Consider the following 20,909-nt stretch of genomic DNA (forward strand, 5'->3'; position numbering starts at 1 on the left):
TACTTGACCCCAGTACATGCATTTGGCAAATTAGGTAGGCTTGCCTTTAAATGCAAACCAAACCAAATTTCTCCCCCAGTCCTAGTGCTTCTGTTTTAGCCACAGCAGCAGCAATGCACTATTTTAACATTGGAAATAGAAGGGTTGGTGATTCAAAAGGCATTTCAAAGCCATTTTTAAAAAGATTAAAATCCAGCCAAACATCTACAGTGGTACCTTGGGTTACATACGCTTCAGGTTACATACGCTTCAGGTTACATTCGCTTCAGGTTACAGACTCTGCTAACCCAGAAATAGTACCTCGGGTTAAGAACTTTGCTTCAGGATGAGAACAGAAATCCTGCAGTGGCAGGGGGTCCATTAGCTAAAGTGGTGCTTCAGGTTAAGAACAGTTTCAGGTTAAAAACGGACCTCCGGAACGAATTAAGTACTTAACCCGAGGTACCACTATATTACAGTCAGCCAACCATTAAAGAAAGTACAAATTGCAGTACTGTGTCCAACTAAATTCTACTCAGAGCAGACCAACTGAAATCATTGTAGCCGAATTAGTAATGCCCATCAGTTTCAATGGGTGCTTTGAGCAGGATTAACATTTTTATTTATTTCATAAAATTTATATGCTACTTGGTTGTAAAAAAAACCCAAGAACAGCAAACAAACTCAAAGAGGTTTACAAAAAGATTAAAAAAAACCTTGAGAGAAATTTACAACCCTACTTAAAAACATACAAAAGTTAAAATACTAAAACAGATTTAAATTACCTCAACTATCTAAGCCTCTGGGTAGGCTTGTCTAAAGAAGTATGTTGCAGGGAATTCTAAAGTGCAGGTGGTGCCATTCAAAACAATCAAGGTCTTATAAATGTAGAACGGGTATAATGTGGCACATGTAGAAGTGTCAATTCTGACTTCCAGTTTGGCTTGCCATGGTGGAGGGTGTTGATTACATCTGAGCCATTTCGGATATTTTGAGGATGAGATGGGAGTAATCATCCTTCCAACCACCCCCCCCCCCCGGGACGTGCGGGCAGCTTCACCTGCAGATTGCCCAACACCTGCCTCCAATATGAGGGGGCAGGTGGCACTGGGTGGAAAACGTGTCTCTTTGGCAACTCTCCAAAGTCGCCACATGAGCGAATGAACACCTGTTTTTAAGATGATAATTCGAACTTAATTAAAGGCCATGCTCTTAGCAAGGGGAGATAAACTGCTCTGCTAACTGATCAGCCACTGAGGAGTTAAAGGATTCTTAATCTTAATTATGGACTGGTATGTCGGAACAGAAAGGGGGTGTCAAGAGTAGAAGATGGGAACTGAGGTTTCTAACCAAAGTACAGGCTTATCTTTTCTGGTATGAGATGAAACGGAGAGGTTTAGACATATGCCTGAAATAATTGGCAGAAAACCAGATTTCCACCATTTTGGGACGTGTTGCAGGGATAATTACAGGTACGATAAAGAATCAAAAGCGAAAGACACAGATGAAAATAATCACCCACACAGAAACATGTCGTTTTGATATAACTCGCTTGCTGGATGAACTCAGAGGCTGTGAAAACGAACGAAGGATTGACATTGGATTGATTTATGGGAACCACGTGGACTAATTAAGAAAGCAGTGCAAATGAGAGATGATTGCAATCCTCCGACCTAATAGCCTGGGAATTAATTAATTTGGAAAACTTAATAAATATTATTTTTTTAAAAAAGAAGAAGTGGTGAAATGGGCACATGAGGGATGATATGATCTTGTAAGTATACTGATTCCAAGTTGTTAAGGACTGTATATGCTAATAGTAACACCTTGAACATAGCCTGGTAGCAAATTGGCAGCCTGTGCAGATCTCTGAGCACAGGTGTTATACACTGACAAGGCCTCACTCCTGTCAACAATCACGTGCAACATTCTGCACTAACTCCAGATCAAGCGCGAGGGAAGCTCCGCGCAGAGCACATTGCAGCAGTCCAGTTTTGAAGTAGCCAACACATAAACTACAATAGTACCTCGGGTTACATACACTTCAGGTTACATTCGCTTCAGGTTACAGACTCCGCTAACCCAGAAATTGTACCTCGGGTTAAGAACTTTGCTTCAGGATGAGAACAGAAATCGTGCTCTGGCGGTGCAGCAGCAGTGGGAGGCCCCATTAGCTAAAGTGGTGCTTCAGGTTAAGAACAGTTTCAGATTAAGAACGGACCTCCGGAACGAATTAAGTTCTTAACCTGAGGTACCACTGTACTGTGGCAAGCGTTTTCCCAGTCCAGGAATGCCTGTAGCTTATGAACTAGTTGCAGTAGGTTAAAGGCACTTCTAGCCACTGAGGCTACCAAGTCTCCAGTGACAGAGCTGGATCCAGAAGCACAGCAAACAGCAAACCTGCTCCATCAAGGGGAGTGCAACCCCATCCAGGTAGGCAATGGATCAATTTCTCAGACATGGGAGCCACTCACTTGCAGCAAAGATCACATCAAGAGTGTGCCCTGCCTGGTGAACTGGCCCAACAGCAGCCTCCGCATGGATATTGAATACAACCCATTAAAAATACTAAATCATAGCCTCAGAAGAACAAAGGGAACAAAGTTAAGAGTTAACAGTTATAGCAGGCAGCAGGTCTAAGAAATATTACAACATTCAGATATGCTTCCGCCTGTTCAGTAATGGATCTATTAGACCCTTTCAAGGAAGGCACTCAAAAGGGTCCCTAAGGATCAATGATTCCATCATAATGCTGTAAGAAATCCATCGTTTAGTGTGGCAGCACTCATCCTTTGGAACTCCCTGCCAATTGACACCAGGCAAGCACCTTCCCTATACTCTTTTGCTAAAACCTGCTAAAAACATTTTTGTTTAGACAAGCCTAACCAGATATGAAGAATGTTTACAAGTATTTTAATCTGTTGTGATTTTTTAGCATCACTGATTTTAATTGTTATTTGAAAGTTTTAAATAGCTGTTTTTAAACAGCCATTTATTATTATGATCTAATAACAATAGGCAATGTTATTGTTTTATTTGTAAATTGCTCTAGGTTTTTCTTTACAATTAAGTGGTTTATAAATTTTATAAATTTTATGAAATAAATAAATATTCCATAGTCAGGACTTAAGATGACTGCTCATTGGAATTGCAGGTTACTATAGAAAATAACATCTAACTATTAACCAGTGGAGAACACATGTTATGGCGTTTTCTAAAAGGAAGGCTAGCTATTCCTGGACCACAGATTACCACAGGTTGGTTCTTGCAAGTACCTTGGGTCCTGGTTTCTTGTTATTTATAATTCATACACTTACTTCCACAGACCTGCCAACATAATTGTTTTTTGTAAGCCTGTACTGATGAAAATCCCCATGGTTCTTGTAGGCCACTTTGATGTTCATGAACAGTGTCATCCGCTTAACGAGGATGGAATATTCGGTCAGGGCCTCAAGAGCAGTGATTGTGTCCTGTCAAATACAGCAAGGGGTTAGGAATTAGGAGCTGAACCATAGCCAGGTTTTATTTAACTAAGACATTTATGTCCTGCCTTTCCAAATATTCTCGCGGCGACATACAATTAAAAACAGCACAGTGCTACCATACTAACAAGGAGGAAACAGCAACACAATGTGAAAAATCAGCAAAACTATAAAGGCAATAAAAACACTTATTGTTCATTAAAAGCTTGGGAGCACAAGGCATTTTTAGCCAGACAATTGCATGGGCTAAAAGGAAAGCTTTGGGCCAGTCCAGGCAGGTGGTGGAGTTTCACGGGAGCAGTCTGCAATATGTCACTGATGTAAGTATTGTGCACTAGCCATGGATTTATACTGGACTGTCCATACATTCTTCCCCTTTTTTAGTAGTTCTGTGATGCTGTCCCAACATTGCTACATTATTACTGCTTATAGAATAATTCTGGCACTAAAGTGTAACAAAAGCAGAACATAATAAACTGCAACAGGAAGGAGGATTTTACTAGGAAGCTGAGGGATAGTAAGTAACTAACTAAATTTTTATTTATACCCTTCCCTCCCTGGCCAAGACCGGGCTCAGGGCGGCTAGCATCAAATATCAAATATATTAAAACACAATCAAACAATTGATTAAAATACAGCTTAAAAATTAGAATCAGGATAAAATTAAATGATTGCCCACGAATTACAACCATAGGGGTCGGGAACCTCAAGTATTAATCAGGGCCAGCTATCCATGTTGGTCCCACATGAGCCAATAAAAGAACCAAAGAGGTAACTTACAGGGTCCCATTTAGGGGGGTCAAACTGGGCCTGGACCAAAGGCCAGGTGGAACAACTCCATCTTGCAGGCCCTGTGGAAGGATGTCAAGTCCCACAGGGCCCTGGTCTCCTGTGATAGAGCGTTCCACCAGGCTGGGGCCAAAGCCACAAAGGCCTTGGCCTGGGTTGAGGTCAGTTTAACCTCCTTGAGGCCTGGGACCTCCAAGATATTATTATTTGTGGACCGTAAGGTCCTCCGCGGGGCATACGAGGAGAGGCGGTCCTGATGATGGGGGGTGATAGGGAGCAAAACAGGTACAAAACACTATGTCCGCTTCAAAAAGTAGGATATTTTATAATCCATCAGGCTAATTGTACATCTGGCTCAGGTGTAGGAGCAGATCAACAGGGTCACAGGGGGAGAAGGGTCTTTCCCACACCTCACATCTTTTCTTTTCTTTTTAAGAACAAGTTGTAGATACCATACACAACATGCATACGCAACGAAACCAACCATAAGGGTGTTTGGCAAGGGACATTTGGAATGCTACTCATATATTATCTCAGCAGTGCTTACAACAATCCTGAAAGTAGGTCACCATGACTGAATTTGGGGCTGAATTTGGGAGATCGCTTTGGCTTGCCCAAACTTGCAAGGTGATCTTTGCGGGCTCCCCACATTCAAGTCCAGTACTAGTGTCTAAGGTAGGGGTAGGGAATGTGTAGCCTTCCAGATGTTGCTGGGCTTGGATGCGGGCAGCCTGGGATCAACCCTGGGCAGAAGAAGAGTTTTCATCCCTATCTAGCATGGCCAAAGCTTAGGGAAGATGGGAGTTGGAGCAATGTCTGGAGAACCATAAGTTTCCCCATCTCTGGCTGAAAAGATTCAGGTAGGTAGCCATGTTGGTCTTTCACAGTATGAAAAAATTGTCCAGTAGCACCTTAGAGACCAACTAAGTTTGTTCTGGGTATAAGCTTTCATGTGCATGCACACTTCTTCTGATACTTTTCGTGTGCATGCACACAAAAGCTTATACTAAGAACAAACTTAGTTGGTCTCTAAGGTGCTAAGGAACTCTGTGGTCTAAACCACAGAGCCTAGGGCTTGCCGATCAGAAGGTTGGCGGTTCGAATCCCCACAATGGGGTGAGCTCCTGTTGTTCGGTCCCAGCTCCTGCCCACCCAGCAGTTCGAAAGCATGTCAAAGTGCAAGTAGATAAATAGGTACCACTCTGGCGGGAAGGTAAATGGCATTTCCGTGCGCTGCTCTGGTTCACCAGAAGCAGCTTAGTCATGCTGGCCACATGACCCGGAGGCTGTCTGCGGACAAACACTGTCTCCCTCGGCCTATAGAGCTAGATGAGCACTGCAACCCCAGAATCATCCACAACCCCAGAATCGTCCGCAACTGGACGTAACAGGGGTATCTTTACCTTTACCTAAGGTGCTACTGGACAATTTTTTCATTTTTTATATATATTCTGGCTGAAAAGTAATGGAGCGCACCACAGCCTTGGCACTGCTACTGAAAATACATATGAACATAAGATGAGTCTGCTGGGTCATCTGGTCCAGCCTCTGATTTTCACAGTGGCCAACCAAATGCCTGTGGGAAACCTGCAAGCAGGACTTGAGCACAACAGCGCTCTCCTTTTACTGTGGTTTCCAGCAACTGATATTCAGGAACATTATTGCATCTAACCATGGAAGCAGAGCACAATCATCATGTTTAGTAGCCACTGATAGCTTTCTCCTTCAAGAATTTGTCTAATCTTCTTTTAAAGCCATCTACACTGGTGGCCATCACTGCCTCCAGTGGGAGTGGGTTCCATAGTTTAACTATGCTCTGTGCAAAGATGGACTTTCTTCACCAACCAATTGTGCTTCTGAAGGCAAAAAGGCTTGTTGCAAGGCCTCCAACGACATTCATAAATGGTTTGCAGACTCATGGAAGAAGACAGTTCTTTGAATAATGACCACCCTGTGTTGGGGGATATATTTATTATTTATTGCAGAGAAGTACCTGTGTGGAGTAAAATCCACCGCCATATCTCTGTTGTTCCGACAACCACCTGATGATTGGAGTAGCGTAGTTTTGGTCTCCTTGCATTACAGCGGCAAGCAAGGCATAAGCTGTAGTTTCAACCATCCTGGCAGTGTCCTCTGACGGAGCGTTTGGATCTAATTTGTTGAGGGTTTCTTTCCAATAGCGATACATAGGTGGGCCTGCTATTAAAGGAAGGCTAATGAAGATAAGTCACAGCGGGGAGGGGCAGAGTAAGGGACGGTGCCAGAAAAAAAATCACCTGGATGTATGTACATATGTATTACAGTAAACCAGTAACTTATCCAGGGGTAACATTCTAGGGATTATTCCTAAAGCCAAATTATGTATAGCTAAAACCCATTGGGTTCAATGACAGGGGGGGATGGATTACCAAAGTCATTTTTCCTGGAATCCCACTCCCTTGCCACCCCTTTTTAATGTTTACTGCCCATCCACCCCAAGCTGAATGTGCAGAAGTTAAATGTGTGCAAGTTGCTGGCTTACTGTATTTACATTTATAGACTGCATTCCATACAGAGCAAGGATTACACACCTCCGTCATTGGTGCTGTGCAATGCCAGGTCCATAGGCAACAAAACCGCCACCATGCGTGACTTTTTTGTCTCGCAAGGGATTGACCTGGCTTGCGTGACGGAGACCTGGGTACGGGAAGGCGAAGTAGTCTCCCTACATGAGATAACACCCCCAGGTTTCTCTGTCCTCCATCAATCACGGACTGTGGGTCGGGGGGGAGGAGTAGCGTTGTTATTCCGGGAGGATTGCTCTTTCAGAGCTCTGCCATCACCAGCGATTTCCAGCATTGAATGTGTTGGTCTCGTGTGGGGCACCAAGGAGAGCTTGGCTGTCTGGCTGGTGTACCGACCACCCAGCGCACCTGCAGCCACCCTGTCAGACCTGCTGGAGGTGGTGGCAGGCTGGGCCTTGGAGTTCCCAAACCTACTGGTTTTGGGAGACTTCAACGTCCATGCCGATGCCGCTCCCTCCTCACAGGCTCTGGATCTAGTGACTTCCGTGGCCACACGCTGGATCTGATCTTTGGGGCTGGCATAGATGTGATCATGCTCCCTGCTGTGGAAGTGCCATGGTCTGATCACTACGCTCTGAAAGCCAAGATAGACTTCCCGCTCCTCCCCGGCTCGGGTGGAGAACCGATTTGGGCTCGTCCACGAAAACTGATGGATCCTGATAGATTCCGACAAGCCTTGCGGAACCCTGCTCCTCCTGGAGACTCATTAGATGACCTTGTTGAGGACTGGAATAACCGGCTCTTGGCAGCCATTGATGAGATCGCGCCTAAGCGCCCTCTGCGACCCCATCGAAACTGGGCCCCTTGGTTTACTGAGGAGCTCCGGAAAATGAAGCGGGATCTCAGACGGCTAGAGCGAGTATGGCGACGGACTCGTGACGGAGCCTCAAGAACATCTTATAGGACACTTATGAAAGCCTATGAGATGGCTATGAAAGCTGCTAAGAAATCTTACTTTGCAGCTTCCATTGCATCCGCTAGCTCTAGCCCGACACAACTTTTTAAAATAATTAGGTCAATAACGTCCTTAGGAGGACAACCAAATTTAAGCACAAATTCGACCCACAGCTGTGAGGCATTCACGAGTTTTTTTGCGGAGAAAGTCCTGTTGCTCCGCCGTGACCTCCCTGCCAATTTAGATACAGTGACTGAACTGGAGGCCCCTCAACTCACTTCAGGTCCAGTGTTGGACCATTTCGATCGGATACTCCCTACTGATGTGGATAGATTCCTCCAAGTTGGTAGGCCCACCACCTGCCTCCTTGATCCGTGCCCGTCTTGGCTGATTAGGGAGTGTCCAGATGTTGCGCAGACCCCCCTGGTTGAAATTATCAATTTGTCCCTTGACACGGGGACATTCCCAGGGGAACTGAAGGAAGCAGTGGTGTGTCCACTCTTAAAAAAAACTTAATTAGATCCCTTAGACCTATCCAATTACCGCCCAGTTTCAAATCTTCCATACCTGGGTAAGGTAATTGAGAGAGCGGTTGCTGAACAGCTTGGTAGGTTTCTGGAGGAAACATCGGCATTAGATCCATTTCAGTCCGGTTTCCGCCCTGGTTTTGGGACGGAGACGGCTCTGGTTGCCCTAACAGATGATCTCCGTAGACAACTGGATCGAGGCGGGTCAGGACTGCTGATCCTTTTAGATTTGTCAGCAGCCTTTGACATGGTCGATCATGATCTTCTGGACCACCGCCTCGCAGACGTGGGGATACAGGGCATAGCCCGTAACTGGTTGTGCTCTTTTATCTCTGGTCGGTGACAGAGGGTGGCACTAGGGAGGGAAATGTCGTCGCGCCACTCCTTGGTGTGTGGAGTGCCACAGGGCGCAATTCTCTCCCCAATGCTTTTTAACATCTTTATGCGCCCCCTTGCCCAGATCATCCGGAGCTTTGGGCTGGGCTGTCACCAATATGCTGATGACACTCAGCTCTATCTGCTGATGGATGGCCACACTGACTCGGCCCCGAACACACTGACCAGATGTTTGGAAGCTGTGGCTGGATGGTTTCGTGGGAGCCGATTGAAACTAAATCCTTCGAAGACAGAGGTCCTATGGCTAGGTCAGGATGGCATGGGGATGAGGGACCAACTCCCTTCTCTTGCGGGGGCCCAATTAGTGCCATTGCCTTCCGTTAAGAGTTTGGGTGTAATCCTTGACGCCTCCCTTTCCATGGAGGCGCAAGTTAAGCAACAGCCAAGGCGACATTTTTCCACCTTCGCCGCATCAAGCAGTTGGTCCCTTACCTTTCCCGCCCCGACCTGGCCACAGTGATCCATGCGACGGTCATCTCCAGGCTTGACTACTGTAATTCGCTCTATGCGGGGCTGCCCTTGAAGCTGTCCCAGAAACTCCAGCGGGTACAGAATGCTGCAGCGAGGCGCCTCACGGGGTCTCTGCCATGGGAGCATATTCACCCAGTGCTTTTCAAGCTGCACTGGCTCCCGGTGGAGTACAGGGTCAGATTTAAGGTGCTGATTTTGACCTTTAAAGCCCTTCACGGCCTAGGACCCTCGTACCTACGGGACCGCCTCTCCTGGTATGCCCCACGGAGAGCCTCAAGGTCCATAAATAACAACACCCTAGTGGTCCCAGGCCCTAAGGAAGTTAGATTGGCTTCAACCAGAGCCAGGGCCTTTTCAACTCTGGCTCCGGCCTGGTGGAACGCTCTGCCTCATGAGACCAGGGCCCTGCAGGATCTGATTTCTTTCCGCAGGGCCTGTAAGACAGAGTTGTTCCACCTGGCCTTTGGCTTGGAGCCAATTTGATTCCCTCCCTCTCTTTTTTCCCCTTTCTTTTCCTTCTCCTCCTGCGATGAGGCTACATTTTAATATTTTAATGTTCCATTATTTTAATGTTGTATTTTATTTTTGTTTTTAAGTTGTAATCATTCATCTTGTTTTTATTATTGCTTGTAAGCCGCTCTGAGCCCGGCCTTGGCTGGGGAGGGCGGGGTATAAATAAAAAATTATTATTATTATTATTATTATTATTATTATTATTATTATTATTATACAGACATAGGAAGCTGCTTTATACCATTTGATCCATTTTAATCCAGTATTGTTTGCACTGACTAGCAAGGGTTCTCTGGGGTTTCAGGGAGGGCATATTCCCAGCCCTTGCTAGAGATGGCGGGGACTGAACCTGGGACCTTCTGCATGTAAAGCAACATTGAAAACCATGTACCGTGGTACCTCTGGATGCGAACGGAGCCTTGTTTGCATCTAGAGCAGAATGCAACAGGCATCTGCGCATGCGCGGGACGGCATTTTGAGTGTCTGCGCATGCGCGAGCGAAACCCGGAAGTAACATGTTCCGTTACTTCCGGGTTGCCGCGGAGCGCAACCCGAAAATGCTCAACCTGAAGCAACTTCAACCCGAGGTATGACTGTAAAACAAATTACAATCACAAGAATACGCATCTCGAGTGTCAAAGGACAGAGTGAAAAGAGGTACACCTTCAGCATTAGATGAAAACTGTATAGTGAGGGTGCCAGACACACCCCTGTGGTGTGTTCAATAACTTAGGGGCTGCCACAGAAAAAGTCTCCTCTCCTTGGTAATCATTTTCCATACTTCTGAAGGTGCTGGAACCACCAAGAGGGCACCCTCTGCTGCTCTCAACACCCAAGGAGTCTGTAGAGAAGGAAGCTGCCTTTCAGATATTTGATTGAGATCAGAATCATTTAAGGGCTTTAAAGACTAATGTGAGCACCGTGAATTAGGCTCGGAAACCAGCTGACAACCAACATAGCTGTTTTAAAATGGGTTATATGAGATTTAAATGAAACCCCAGCAAGTAACTCTAGGCTGCTGCATTTTTCACCAGCTGAAGTCTAGTGCCACCATCACTACGGGAAATCGCTATAAGTTGGGGAAATGGACATTCCTTGAGTTTTTACCTTTCACAAGGGCTTCCCTCTTCAGTGCAAGGTAGGCTGCACGTGTGCCAGGCTGTCTGGATCTTGTCAGAGTGAGTGCATAAGTAACTATTGCCAAGGAAAATGTGCTTTGTACAGAATGAAAATTTTGTAGCAAGTAATCTTTAGCTTTGTTTTTTGCATCTTCAATTCTCTGTGAAGACAAGAACCAAATGTTCTTATTTTATTTTATTTTTTCCTTGCTTCGGGTTACATTTGTACCACGCGCTTCCTCCACGAAGGAGGCAGCAGCATACATGATTCTCCACCACCCTCATCTTATCATCACAACCACTCTGTGGGGCAGGTAAGGCTAAGCAATAGTGACTGGCCCAGTGAGCGTTGTGAATAATACTCTAACCATGACATAACAAGACATTTTACTGGGAATGTGCCTAGTGCTTTTCTGTTCTGCTACGAAACCTCAGCACCAAACTAACCAGGACATGAACTAGCCAAAGCTGAGCACTTTAAGGAACACAAGAAGCTGCTTTAGACTAAGTCAGACCATTGGTCCAACAAGCTCAGTATGATCTGTACACTGATTGGCTGTGGCTCTCCAGAGTTCCAGGCAGGGGGCATTACCAGTCTTACCTGGAGATGCCAAGGATTGAACATAGAGCCTTATGAATGCAAAAACAGACCACTGAGTTACGACCCTTCCTCAATGGCCTTTGGTCTATGTAGCTCAGTATCTACAATATATAGCAGTAGTTCTCTGGGGTTTCTCAGCCCTGTCTACCGACATCAAGAAATGAACCTTGGGCCTTTTGCATGTAAAATTGATGCTCTACCAAGCTATGGCCCTTCCCCAGTCCTTCCTTTAAAAATCCTGCTGATCTCTACAAGGGCGAACGAAGGTGCCGCGACACCCAGGGCGGGGCGTTGCTATGTAGGGTGCATGTGCGGCATAGCTATGTACGACGCATGTGCCATATGTAGCGACACCGCACATGTGCTGTACATAGGGGTCTGCTGGCGATGCTGCTCCAGCACCATACAGATGGTGCTGGCATCCTCTGCTCGCAGCTGAGATCCCACCGCCATCCGTACGACGCTCGAGCGGCGCCGGCAGCAAACCGCTATATGTAGCGCATGTGCAGCACCGTTATGTACAGCGCATGCATGCAACGCCACACATGCGCTGTGCATAGCGGTTTGCCACTGGCGCCGGGATCCTCTGGTCACAGCTGCAGCTGCAAACAGAGGATCCTCCACATGCGGCTGATGCGGCGCAGTGGCTGCTCACACCGCCGCGAGCCTCCGTGGGGTCCCTTCTTGTCACCCCCTCAGACATGGCATCCAGGGTGCACACACACCCCCCACCCCCGTTGCGACGCCCCTGGATCTCTAGCATTCTTGGAATCTGACTGTTGGCTTGGAGTACAAAAATGCAGTCTGTGGGAAGAAGGAAGTAATCACATTACACGCACCTGCAATGGGCAGATATGAATAGATTTTTCAAATCCAATCAGAGAGAAAGCAGTGAGATACAAAGTCTTTTCTTTCTGTTCCTTAGGTAGTGCACCCTTTTAAAAAGCAACATATACAAACATGCAGTCAGACAGATGATGCTGCTGATAGTAATAATAACAATAATGATTACCCACCCTTTATCAGCAGGTCCCAAGGCAGATTGCAACTATTTAACATTCAGAAGTTAAAACAGATTACCAACGGGGGAGTAGGCCAGGCCTTGAAAACACAGACCTCTGGTGTCAAAGGTATTGTGTGTAGTCAATGGTCTTTATGATATATCTCACAAAAGCAACACACAAGACAAATCTGAGCGTAAATTAAAACAAAGCCATTTTCAGAACTGCAAATAATTAAAACTTAAAATTGCAATTGTTTTGTTGAAAGAAATCCCCATGGCAGGTGACAGTGTTCTGGGTCAAAAAAGTAGTACAAAACTTAATTGCTGCTCCTCCATATATTGCTGCCCTATAGGTAGAGATGAGATGGAAATTCAATTTATTTCACAATTAAAGATGAATCCATCCAATTTGCACTTTCTGAGACAATATGAGAACTGAAACACAGCCATCATCCAAAATTCAGACTTATCTGAATTTGTAATGCAGTTCTCTAACCAATATGTACAAAAATGTATATATTACGAGAAAGTGTTCATAAAAATGCATATATTGGTGAAAATAATTTAAAAATGCAAAGATACAAAAATTCATTGCATTAGCCAAAACTGCATACAAAAATCTGCTTGGAGTGAGATTTGCACCAAAATGCTGAGAAATTTTCAAGAGTCTTTTGTAAAACAATAAATAAATAGCAAATCGCTGCAAAAATATGAAAAACCAAGTTTACAGTTAGAAAAATGAGAAACTGAAGAAACAAATTGACAAGTTTGTTTATCTCTATTCCCTCTCTCTGTCTAATGGTGGGGTCAGCCCTACAGTGGATGAGTTGTGCTAACAAGAAAGGCCTCACCTAAATCATAACTTTCTGTCAGTTGTTAGTTAGAAAATGAATTCCTAAAAAAAAAAAAAAAAAGGTTCCTTACCTGTAGTTTTACAGGTTGGTAGCTTGAAATCTCCCTGAAAGATCCATCTGCCATTTGACAGTTGTCAATCATCCACGTCAGAGAATTGCACACAGAGTTCTTATCAACAGCCACATATTGGCTCACTTGTCCCAAAATCCTTAAGGCAAAAGCTGTCAGCCTGCCCCATCAACAAAATAACACAAATATATTTCCTGAGGAAAATCTGAGCTGGCTGCTAATTTTGAAATTAACTCCTACCCACAGCCTGCACACACACATTTGGGTTCTGCAATTCTGAGCAAACAAATAAAGTATTCCATGGCAAGTACCGTATTTAAGGTTAATTTTCTGACTAAGCATCAAACTTTATGACTGCTGTATTTATACTGTGCTGCTCTATGGCTTTAAACGTTTCACTCATTCACTAAGGCAGCAATCCGATATGCAGTTACCAGGGAGCAAGTCCAGAGAACCCAGCAGATCTTACTTCTTGGTAGAAGATTGTCTAGGATTGCACTGTAAATGTGTGACCTTTCCAGCCCATGGACTTATAACCACAGCTGCTGTGAATCACTCTTTTGCTTATACCAGGAGCTCCAGAGGTAGGAAGTGTGTGATTTTGCCTCAACTTTTGGTGAGATCTTAAGGTAGAAAGATGGCAGCAGATGGCAAAGTGCTGCTGCTACCTGTGAACAAACTAGCAAGAAGTGCTTGATGTTGCTTGGGAATTCTAAGAAGCCAACAGCAACCCTGAGTGACAATTGATGCAGCTCTGGAAGATTGTGTCTGCCACCTTGAAGCAAAATGGTGCCCAATAGTATCCAAACATAGATGGAAGCCTGCTCATTGATCTCAGGAACCCTCTTGCAAAATGTTTTACAATATCTTGAGAGATGTCTAACTCAGTGCAGATTTGAAAAGTTGAGTCTGCCATCTTGATTCAAAATGGGATCGTACGGTATCCCAACACAAACAGAAACCTGCTCCTCAACCTTAGAACCCATTGTGTCAAATTGTGTTACTATATAATAAGAACTATATTTGTTAATATATATGGAGAACTCACCAGGCACTGGGCTCTCCGTTCTGCCACATACTGTATGAGAAATCTTTCTTCTGGAATGACAGGATGCTGACAAGTCCTATAAAGTACATAAAGCAGCATATTCAACGTTTATTCCACTCATGCCACTACTTCAAACATTAGGAGATCATTCACATTGACTATTATCTCCAGAAAGAGCAAACAACATCTCGATAATGCCAAAGTTCCCTGCAATTATGCCAATCATAAGCCTCTAGCTAAATTATCATCACAAGGTACGTTGTTTTGGTGATCATGCAAGGACTTCAGGTCTACCTTACCTTGAAAGAGCACAAGGGAATACTAATTTACCTTCTTTCATCTTCCTCCTCAGGTTAACTTTTGGAGTGATAGTCTCTGGGCCAAGTATGTCCCAGCTGTCTGTCCTTTCCAGGTAGTCATATGCATAAAAGACCGGCACAACATTCATAAGCTCAGTTTCTGCACTCCCCTTTGGGAGGTTGACAAGAAGATTTAGCCCTTCTGGGCTGACAGCTACATTAATCACTTCACCTAGAAGAATTCCTGCAAAAGAAAAATGGTACCATGAAATCCTCTCCTTTTTGTTGGTGGGCAGATGGAGGTTGTGCATGCTGCTGAGTTGGTATAAAATACGGGGCCTTTATGGAGGTGAGACCCAGATACTGGAACACCCTCCTAGGAGAGCTCTACTGTTAGCTACTTCTCACAAGGCAGTTAACACTCACTTTGTTCCTATTCTCTGAGTAACAGGTTAGGTTACACCAAGGGTGGGGAACCTCAGGCCCAGGGGCCAAATGTGGCCCTCCAGATCTCTATCTTGCCCTTGGAACTCTTGCCAGACCATACTCTCCTCTTCCCAAGCCACATGCCTCACTGGCCCTGGTTTGAACCCATAATGTTTTTGCCTGGCTGGAACATGTCCTTAAACTCTCGCTTCCTAGGGTAGAGGAAAGAGAGGCATATGTGAATGTGTGTGGAGACTAACCTGCTGTACAATGTTAAAATTTACATTTGTTGCTCCACTCACTTTTGTCTCTAGGCCCGCTCAACACTAGCCAGGGGCCCTCAGAAGGTTGCCCACATGGAAATGTGGCACTCAGGCGGCAAAGGGTACCCTGTCCCCTAGGTTAGATACCAGATACAGAGCCTTCATAGTGGTGGCCCAGTTTCTGTGGACTTTCTTTCCCCAGGAAATGTATATGACCCTATCATGTATGTGTGTGTGTGTGTGTGTGTTTGTTTGTTCGTTTGTTCATTGTATTTATACACTGCTTTTTCTGCCAAGGCACCAAACTGAAACACACAAACAAAGTTGAATGGGCAGGGAGGGAGCAGGTTCTGTTGTTGTTGTTGTTTATGCCTTCCTCACTTGTGCTCTTCTTCCTCAAGACTGTCAACCTTTTAAAAGCAGTTTTTGTTTCAATCCACGTTTAATTCATGTCCCCGCTGAGATGTGCTTTTTAACTGCTCTTTTTGAAATATTATAGTATTAACTCTGTCGTCTGCTGCATCGTGACAGGTAAAAGATTGTTTTAAAATCCTTTAATTAATAAATGCAAATAAATATTTCAACAAGCATTGCTGTTGAGCAGATTATTATTTGTCTGGTGTTCCTTGTGCATTTTACTTCTTACTCTCAGGGTTGCCCTTGTAAAACTCAGCAGGGAGGAGGAAGGGGAGGAAACTAGAATTAGTTGGCTCTGCTTGTCATTGGCTCTGGCACCACCTACTGTTGGGGCCCTTGCCTTACTCCCTACTTGTCTAAATGCCACCACAGTTACAACTTATAAGCGGCTTCAATCATCACAATAGAGAAGCAGGATTTGTAAACAGAGGGCTTCAGAAAAGATAGGAACATAAGACAAGGCTTGCCAGATCATGCCACCAATCCAGTATTCTGATGGGACTAGTGGCCAGCCAGATGCTTATGAAAAGTCCACAACCAGGGCATGGTGATGTATGTATGGATTAGTGATATATGGAAGTGATAGTGATTTATGGAAGTGATAGTGATGTATGGAAGTAAGAGCTGGACCATAAAGAAGGCTGATCACCGAAGAATTGATGCTTTTGAATTCTGGTGCTGGAGGAGACTCTTGAGAGTCCCATGGACTGCAAGAAGATCAAACCTATCCATTCTGAAGGAAATCAGCCCTGAGTGCTCACTGGAAGGCCAGATCCTGAAGCTGAGGCTCCAATACTTTGGCCACCTCATGAGAAGAAAAGACTCCCTGGAAAAGACCCTGATGTTGGGAAAGATGGAGGGCACAAGGAGAAGGGGACAACAGAGGACGAGATGGTTGGACAGTGTTCTCGAAGCTACCAGCATGAGTTTGACCAAACTGCGGGAGGTAGTGGAAGACAGGAGTGCCTGGCGTGCTCTGGTCCATGGGGTCACGAAGAGTCAGACACGACTAAACGACTAAAGAACAGGGCATGAGGGCAAGAGACATCTCTCAATCATATACCCCAGCAACTGGAATTGTCAGAGGCATCCTGCCACTGATCCCAATATGAGTAGAACGCCACCATTATCAGCAGCCACCAATAAGCTTATCCTCCATTACAAATAAATGACTTGAATGACAAGGCTAAAAATGCTTGTAATATTTAGAGGCATAAAAGCAGCAAGAAAACGTGATTAAAATAACTGCGCTCCACCCACTCCATTTTACCTTTTATATTCAGAGTCCTCTCAACTTTTGTCTTAGGGACCATGTTTGAAGGTATCCTGTAACGAAATACTTGCTCTCTTTCCACTGTCCCTGTTGTTGAAAATATATGTGGAGAAACCATGGAAATTTATTGTGTTACATATGCCATTACTAGAGCTAAAAAATAACAATTGTGTACTACGTTAGCCTTATTTATTTCACTTTTCCATCCTGCCTTTCAAAGGTATACAAAGGTATACAAAGGATCAGACCTAGATCTTCAACAACGTCGTGTGCCTGCAGACTAGGGTTGGGGGAGTAATTTTGTTTGATTCACATTTAAAGCCAAATCTACATAAATCAGACTTCCTGAAACAATTACATCAGGGATGTCCAACAGGTACATATATTGTGATCTACTAGCTCAACAACTTTTGTAGATCACTGCCAGTTTTTTTTTATAGTGGGAGTAGATCTCAGTCTCTTGAAAGTTGGACATGCCTGAATTCACATTCATGTGAACTTTTCAATGCAGTTTGCCAACCAAGCAATGTGTACGGAAAATGCATATACTGTACTAAGTAAAGTGCACCTAGTCATGAAAACAAATTGCTCCACAAAAATGTATGTGTTAGGGTAAGACTGCATACAAAACGTGTACATTAGGAGAAACACACACTAAAATTCTGATGAATTTTCATAAGGACTTCTATAAAATTGCAAAATGACATGGAAATGTGGAGAAGTGAACTTTAGATTACAAAACTGGCAAATTCACCCACCCTTACTTCAGACTGTGCTCATATCTGATGTCAATGCTATAATGATGTTAACTTACATGGGAATGAGCTCCATTTAATTCAATGGGTCTCACTTCTGCACAGACATAGTTAGGATTGGGACTGGTTTATAAGGAAAGGATCACAGCAGAGTTTGGGAGGCAGGAGGCGCGCTATGCAATGACTTAAAAATAATAATAACCCACATGCTAGTTCCCTTTGTAAAATACCAGCAGGGTCCTGCCTGGCATTGCTCATGAAGTCTAAGAAACCAAATAAAATATAAATCACTGCAGTTTTGAAATCAATGCATTTTTTAAAGTTTCATCCTGCTGCCTTGATTTAAAATGGCATCCAATTGTATCTGAATATAGACAAAAACCCACTCCTTAATCTAAGGAACATTCATGTAAAATTTTGTTATATATGAAGAGGTGCCCAAATGCCGAGTGAACCTTCCAAAATAAATAGTGTAATCCATACAGTGCAATCCTTTACATGTCTACTCCTTAGGAGACTCTTCTGAGATCAAAGGTACTTATTCCCAGGTATGTGTTTATAGAACACATGCCCAAGTGACTGTCCTAACAGCAAATCACATGAGCATGATAATGCTTATCTGAAGGAGAAAGAATGGATCAGGAAAACTGAATGGAAGGGAGGGGGGAAAGGGTAATTTGCCATACCATAAACACCCTGTGGGTCCAGCGTGTGACCTTCGTGAATTTCCTTTCTTATCCCTTCAGGCTAAAACCAAAGAATAGGGAGATAACATTATGCAGGCCTGTCAAGCAACATTTGCTTATTCATTCCCCCACCCCAAGAATCTCTAGCAAAAACTAGTTTTTAAAAATATATCACAGTTGTACATGCAACACACGCGAAACACCCCAACAACTTTATTTGGGGACTGAAGTCCCTGCTAGTGCTGGTTACAGTTCATTTAAAACTGAATCAACAGAGTGAAATATTAAATTACAACTAGCGACAGAAGTTACAAATGTTCCCTGCAAAAGGGGACTGAGAAGCCACCAGGAGGAAAGGATATGGCAATCAGGCACCCTCCATCATTCCAGGTACAGGTATAGGTAAAGGGTAAAGGGTAGAGGGACCCCTGACCATTAGGTCCAGTCATGACTGACTCTGGGGTTTTGGCGCTCATCTTGCTTTATTGGCCGAGCGAGCCAGCATACAGCTTCCAGATCATGTGGCCAGCATGACTAAGCCGCTTCTGGCGAACCATGGAAATGCTGTTTACCTTCCTGCCAGAGCAGTACCTATTGACATGCTTTCGAACTGCTAGGTTGGCAGGAGGAGGGACCAAGCAACAGGAGCTCACCCCGTCGCGGGGATTCGAACCGGTGACCTTCTGATCGGCAAGTCCTAGACTCTGTGGTTTAACCCACAGCGCCATCCGTGTCCCACAGGTACAGCTCAGTTTTTTCCTCCACCTACCAATGCCCTCCCACTAAGGTTACCAGAAGGAGAGGAAGCAACAGCCTTTCCACTGTCCTCAGACCCAGCTATGTGACTTGCATTCTGTTGAATTTTGCAACTAATAACTTGTCGTCCTGGATTTGCTTTCCCCTCCTCATCCCTCGTCCCTTTAATATGTTGTGAGAGGGATTAAAATCACGAGTGCTTTATAAACAATCATTCACTTCTGATTTGCAGGGGTGGGAAGGCTTTTCAAGAAAAATAGCTTGATCTTACCACAACTCTCAATGTTCTCACAAGGACTTCATTGACAGAATCACCCTTCAGTGTAAAGTTGATGGTGTGGAGGCCTGTCTCCAGAGGGAGAATCTTGAATGTTGCTAAGGCAACTGATGATCCCTGGAGATCCCGACGCCTGCAAATGGTTTCTTGGATACCGTGCTGTCCAGTGCTCGTGCCTCCGAAAAGGCAAATGCCTTCACCCACAGATACCTTAGTGCAGTACTAAAGCATGTGTCAAAAAGGGTTAGAAGAGGTTTCCATCAGCTGACTCAGTAACATGTAGCTTATAAGCATGTGCAAAGAGGTATTTTCTTTCGTTTGCCCTGAATCTTCCAACATTAAGCTCCATTGGATGTTGCCTAGTTCTAGAGTTATGACAGTTCTAGTGTCCGCACCTCCTTTCTGATTCAGAATGGAAAAGGAAGGTGGGTGCCCAGTAACATGAGGTATGACTGTATTAAATTCAGTTCTCCACATTTCTGCAGAAAACTTTTTTTAAAAAAAACCTAATGCAAATTACTCAGCATTTTAGTGCAAATTTCTCCTTCATAAGCACTTTTTTGTAAGCAGTTTTGACTAATAAGAGAAATTGCTTGCAAAAAATGCATTTTTACGTGTTATTTTCATTAATATATTCATTTTAATGCACACTTTAAATTTTTATGTGCAGTTTTTAACAAAACATTGGTTGGAGAACCGTATCATAAAATTGATATAAGTGTGAATTTCAAAGGATGGCTATGCTTGGGTTCTGATATTGTTTTGGAAAGTGTGAATCTGATAGATGATAGATAGATAGATAGATATAGATAGATAGATATAGATTTTAAAGTGAACTGAATCCAACATTTTCCCCCATCCCTAACTGTTAGCAACATTTTCTGTCAGAGCCTTACCCTGGTTCTGGAACCTTTGTAATTGTAAACAGATCCTCTCAATTCTATCTGTTCTCCACGGACAACAGAGTAGGGAACATGCACATCTATGAAGACGTTTTTCATTACCTGCACCTGAAGTGCATCAGCAACACAGATACCTGTGTGAAAATCAAACAGGCAAACAAACAACACCATTTGTAAGTAGTATTTAGTATTTAGTAATTAATTAACCAGTCAGTATTTAATAGCATTTACTAATGCTTTTTTAAAACTACTGATGCACTTTATACATATGGGTGAGCAATATGGTTAGTGCTAACAGAATTAATAGCTTAACATGTTTATTGAAATACCATTAAAATGCTTTTGGGGAAGGAAGGGCTTTTTGTTTTAAATCTGCAGACTGATGTAGGAAATGGAACAGAATGGAATTATGAGTCAAACACATGGAAGTTTATCCATTTCTTATGATGATGGTTAACATCGTGGATGTTTTTAATGCTTTGATGCTTTGTTTTGTTTTTTTAATTATGTATGGGTTTTATCATTGATGTTACAAACAACTTAGA

General features: G+C 43.9%; 1 protein-coding gene across 2 annotated transcripts in view; it reads right to left on the bottom strand.

Annotated features, from left to right (window-relative positions):
* The window catches only part of C5 (complement C5), a 78,635-nt gene that overhangs the window by 23,804 nt on the left and 33,922 nt on the right, over positions 1-20,909 (bottom strand). The window contains exons 20-30 of one of the 2 annotated variants that reach the window (XM_081896276.1): positions 20,359-20,498; positions 19,457-19,684; positions 18,430-18,490; positions 16,986-17,075; positions 14,641-14,853; positions 14,311-14,386; positions 13,263-13,422; positions 12,175-12,270; positions 10,724-10,895; positions 6,244-6,446; positions 3,297-3,449 (exon numbers count right to left, since the gene is read on the bottom strand). In XM_081896276.1, the coding sequence (XP_081752402.1) occupies positions 3,297-3,449; positions 6,244-6,446; positions 10,724-10,895; positions 12,175-12,270; positions 13,263-13,422; positions 14,311-14,386; positions 14,641-14,853; positions 16,986-17,075; positions 18,430-18,490; positions 19,457-19,684; positions 20,359-20,498 (1,592 nt within the window). Of the gene's footprint in view, positions 1-3,296; positions 3,450-6,243; positions 6,450-10,723; positions 10,896-12,174; positions 12,271-13,262; positions 13,423-14,310; positions 14,387-14,640; positions 14,854-16,985; positions 17,076-18,429; positions 18,491-19,456; positions 19,685-20,358; positions 20,499-20,909 lie in introns of both variants that reach the window. The other variant, XM_081896275.1, reaches the window with a different exon arrangement.

This window comes from Podarcis melisellensis (genome assembly GCF_964234715.1).
Source record: "Podarcis melisellensis genome assembly, chromosome: Z".
Classification (NCBI taxonomy): domain Eukaryota; kingdom Metazoa; phylum Chordata; class Lepidosauria; order Squamata; family Lacertidae; genus Podarcis; species Podarcis melisellensis.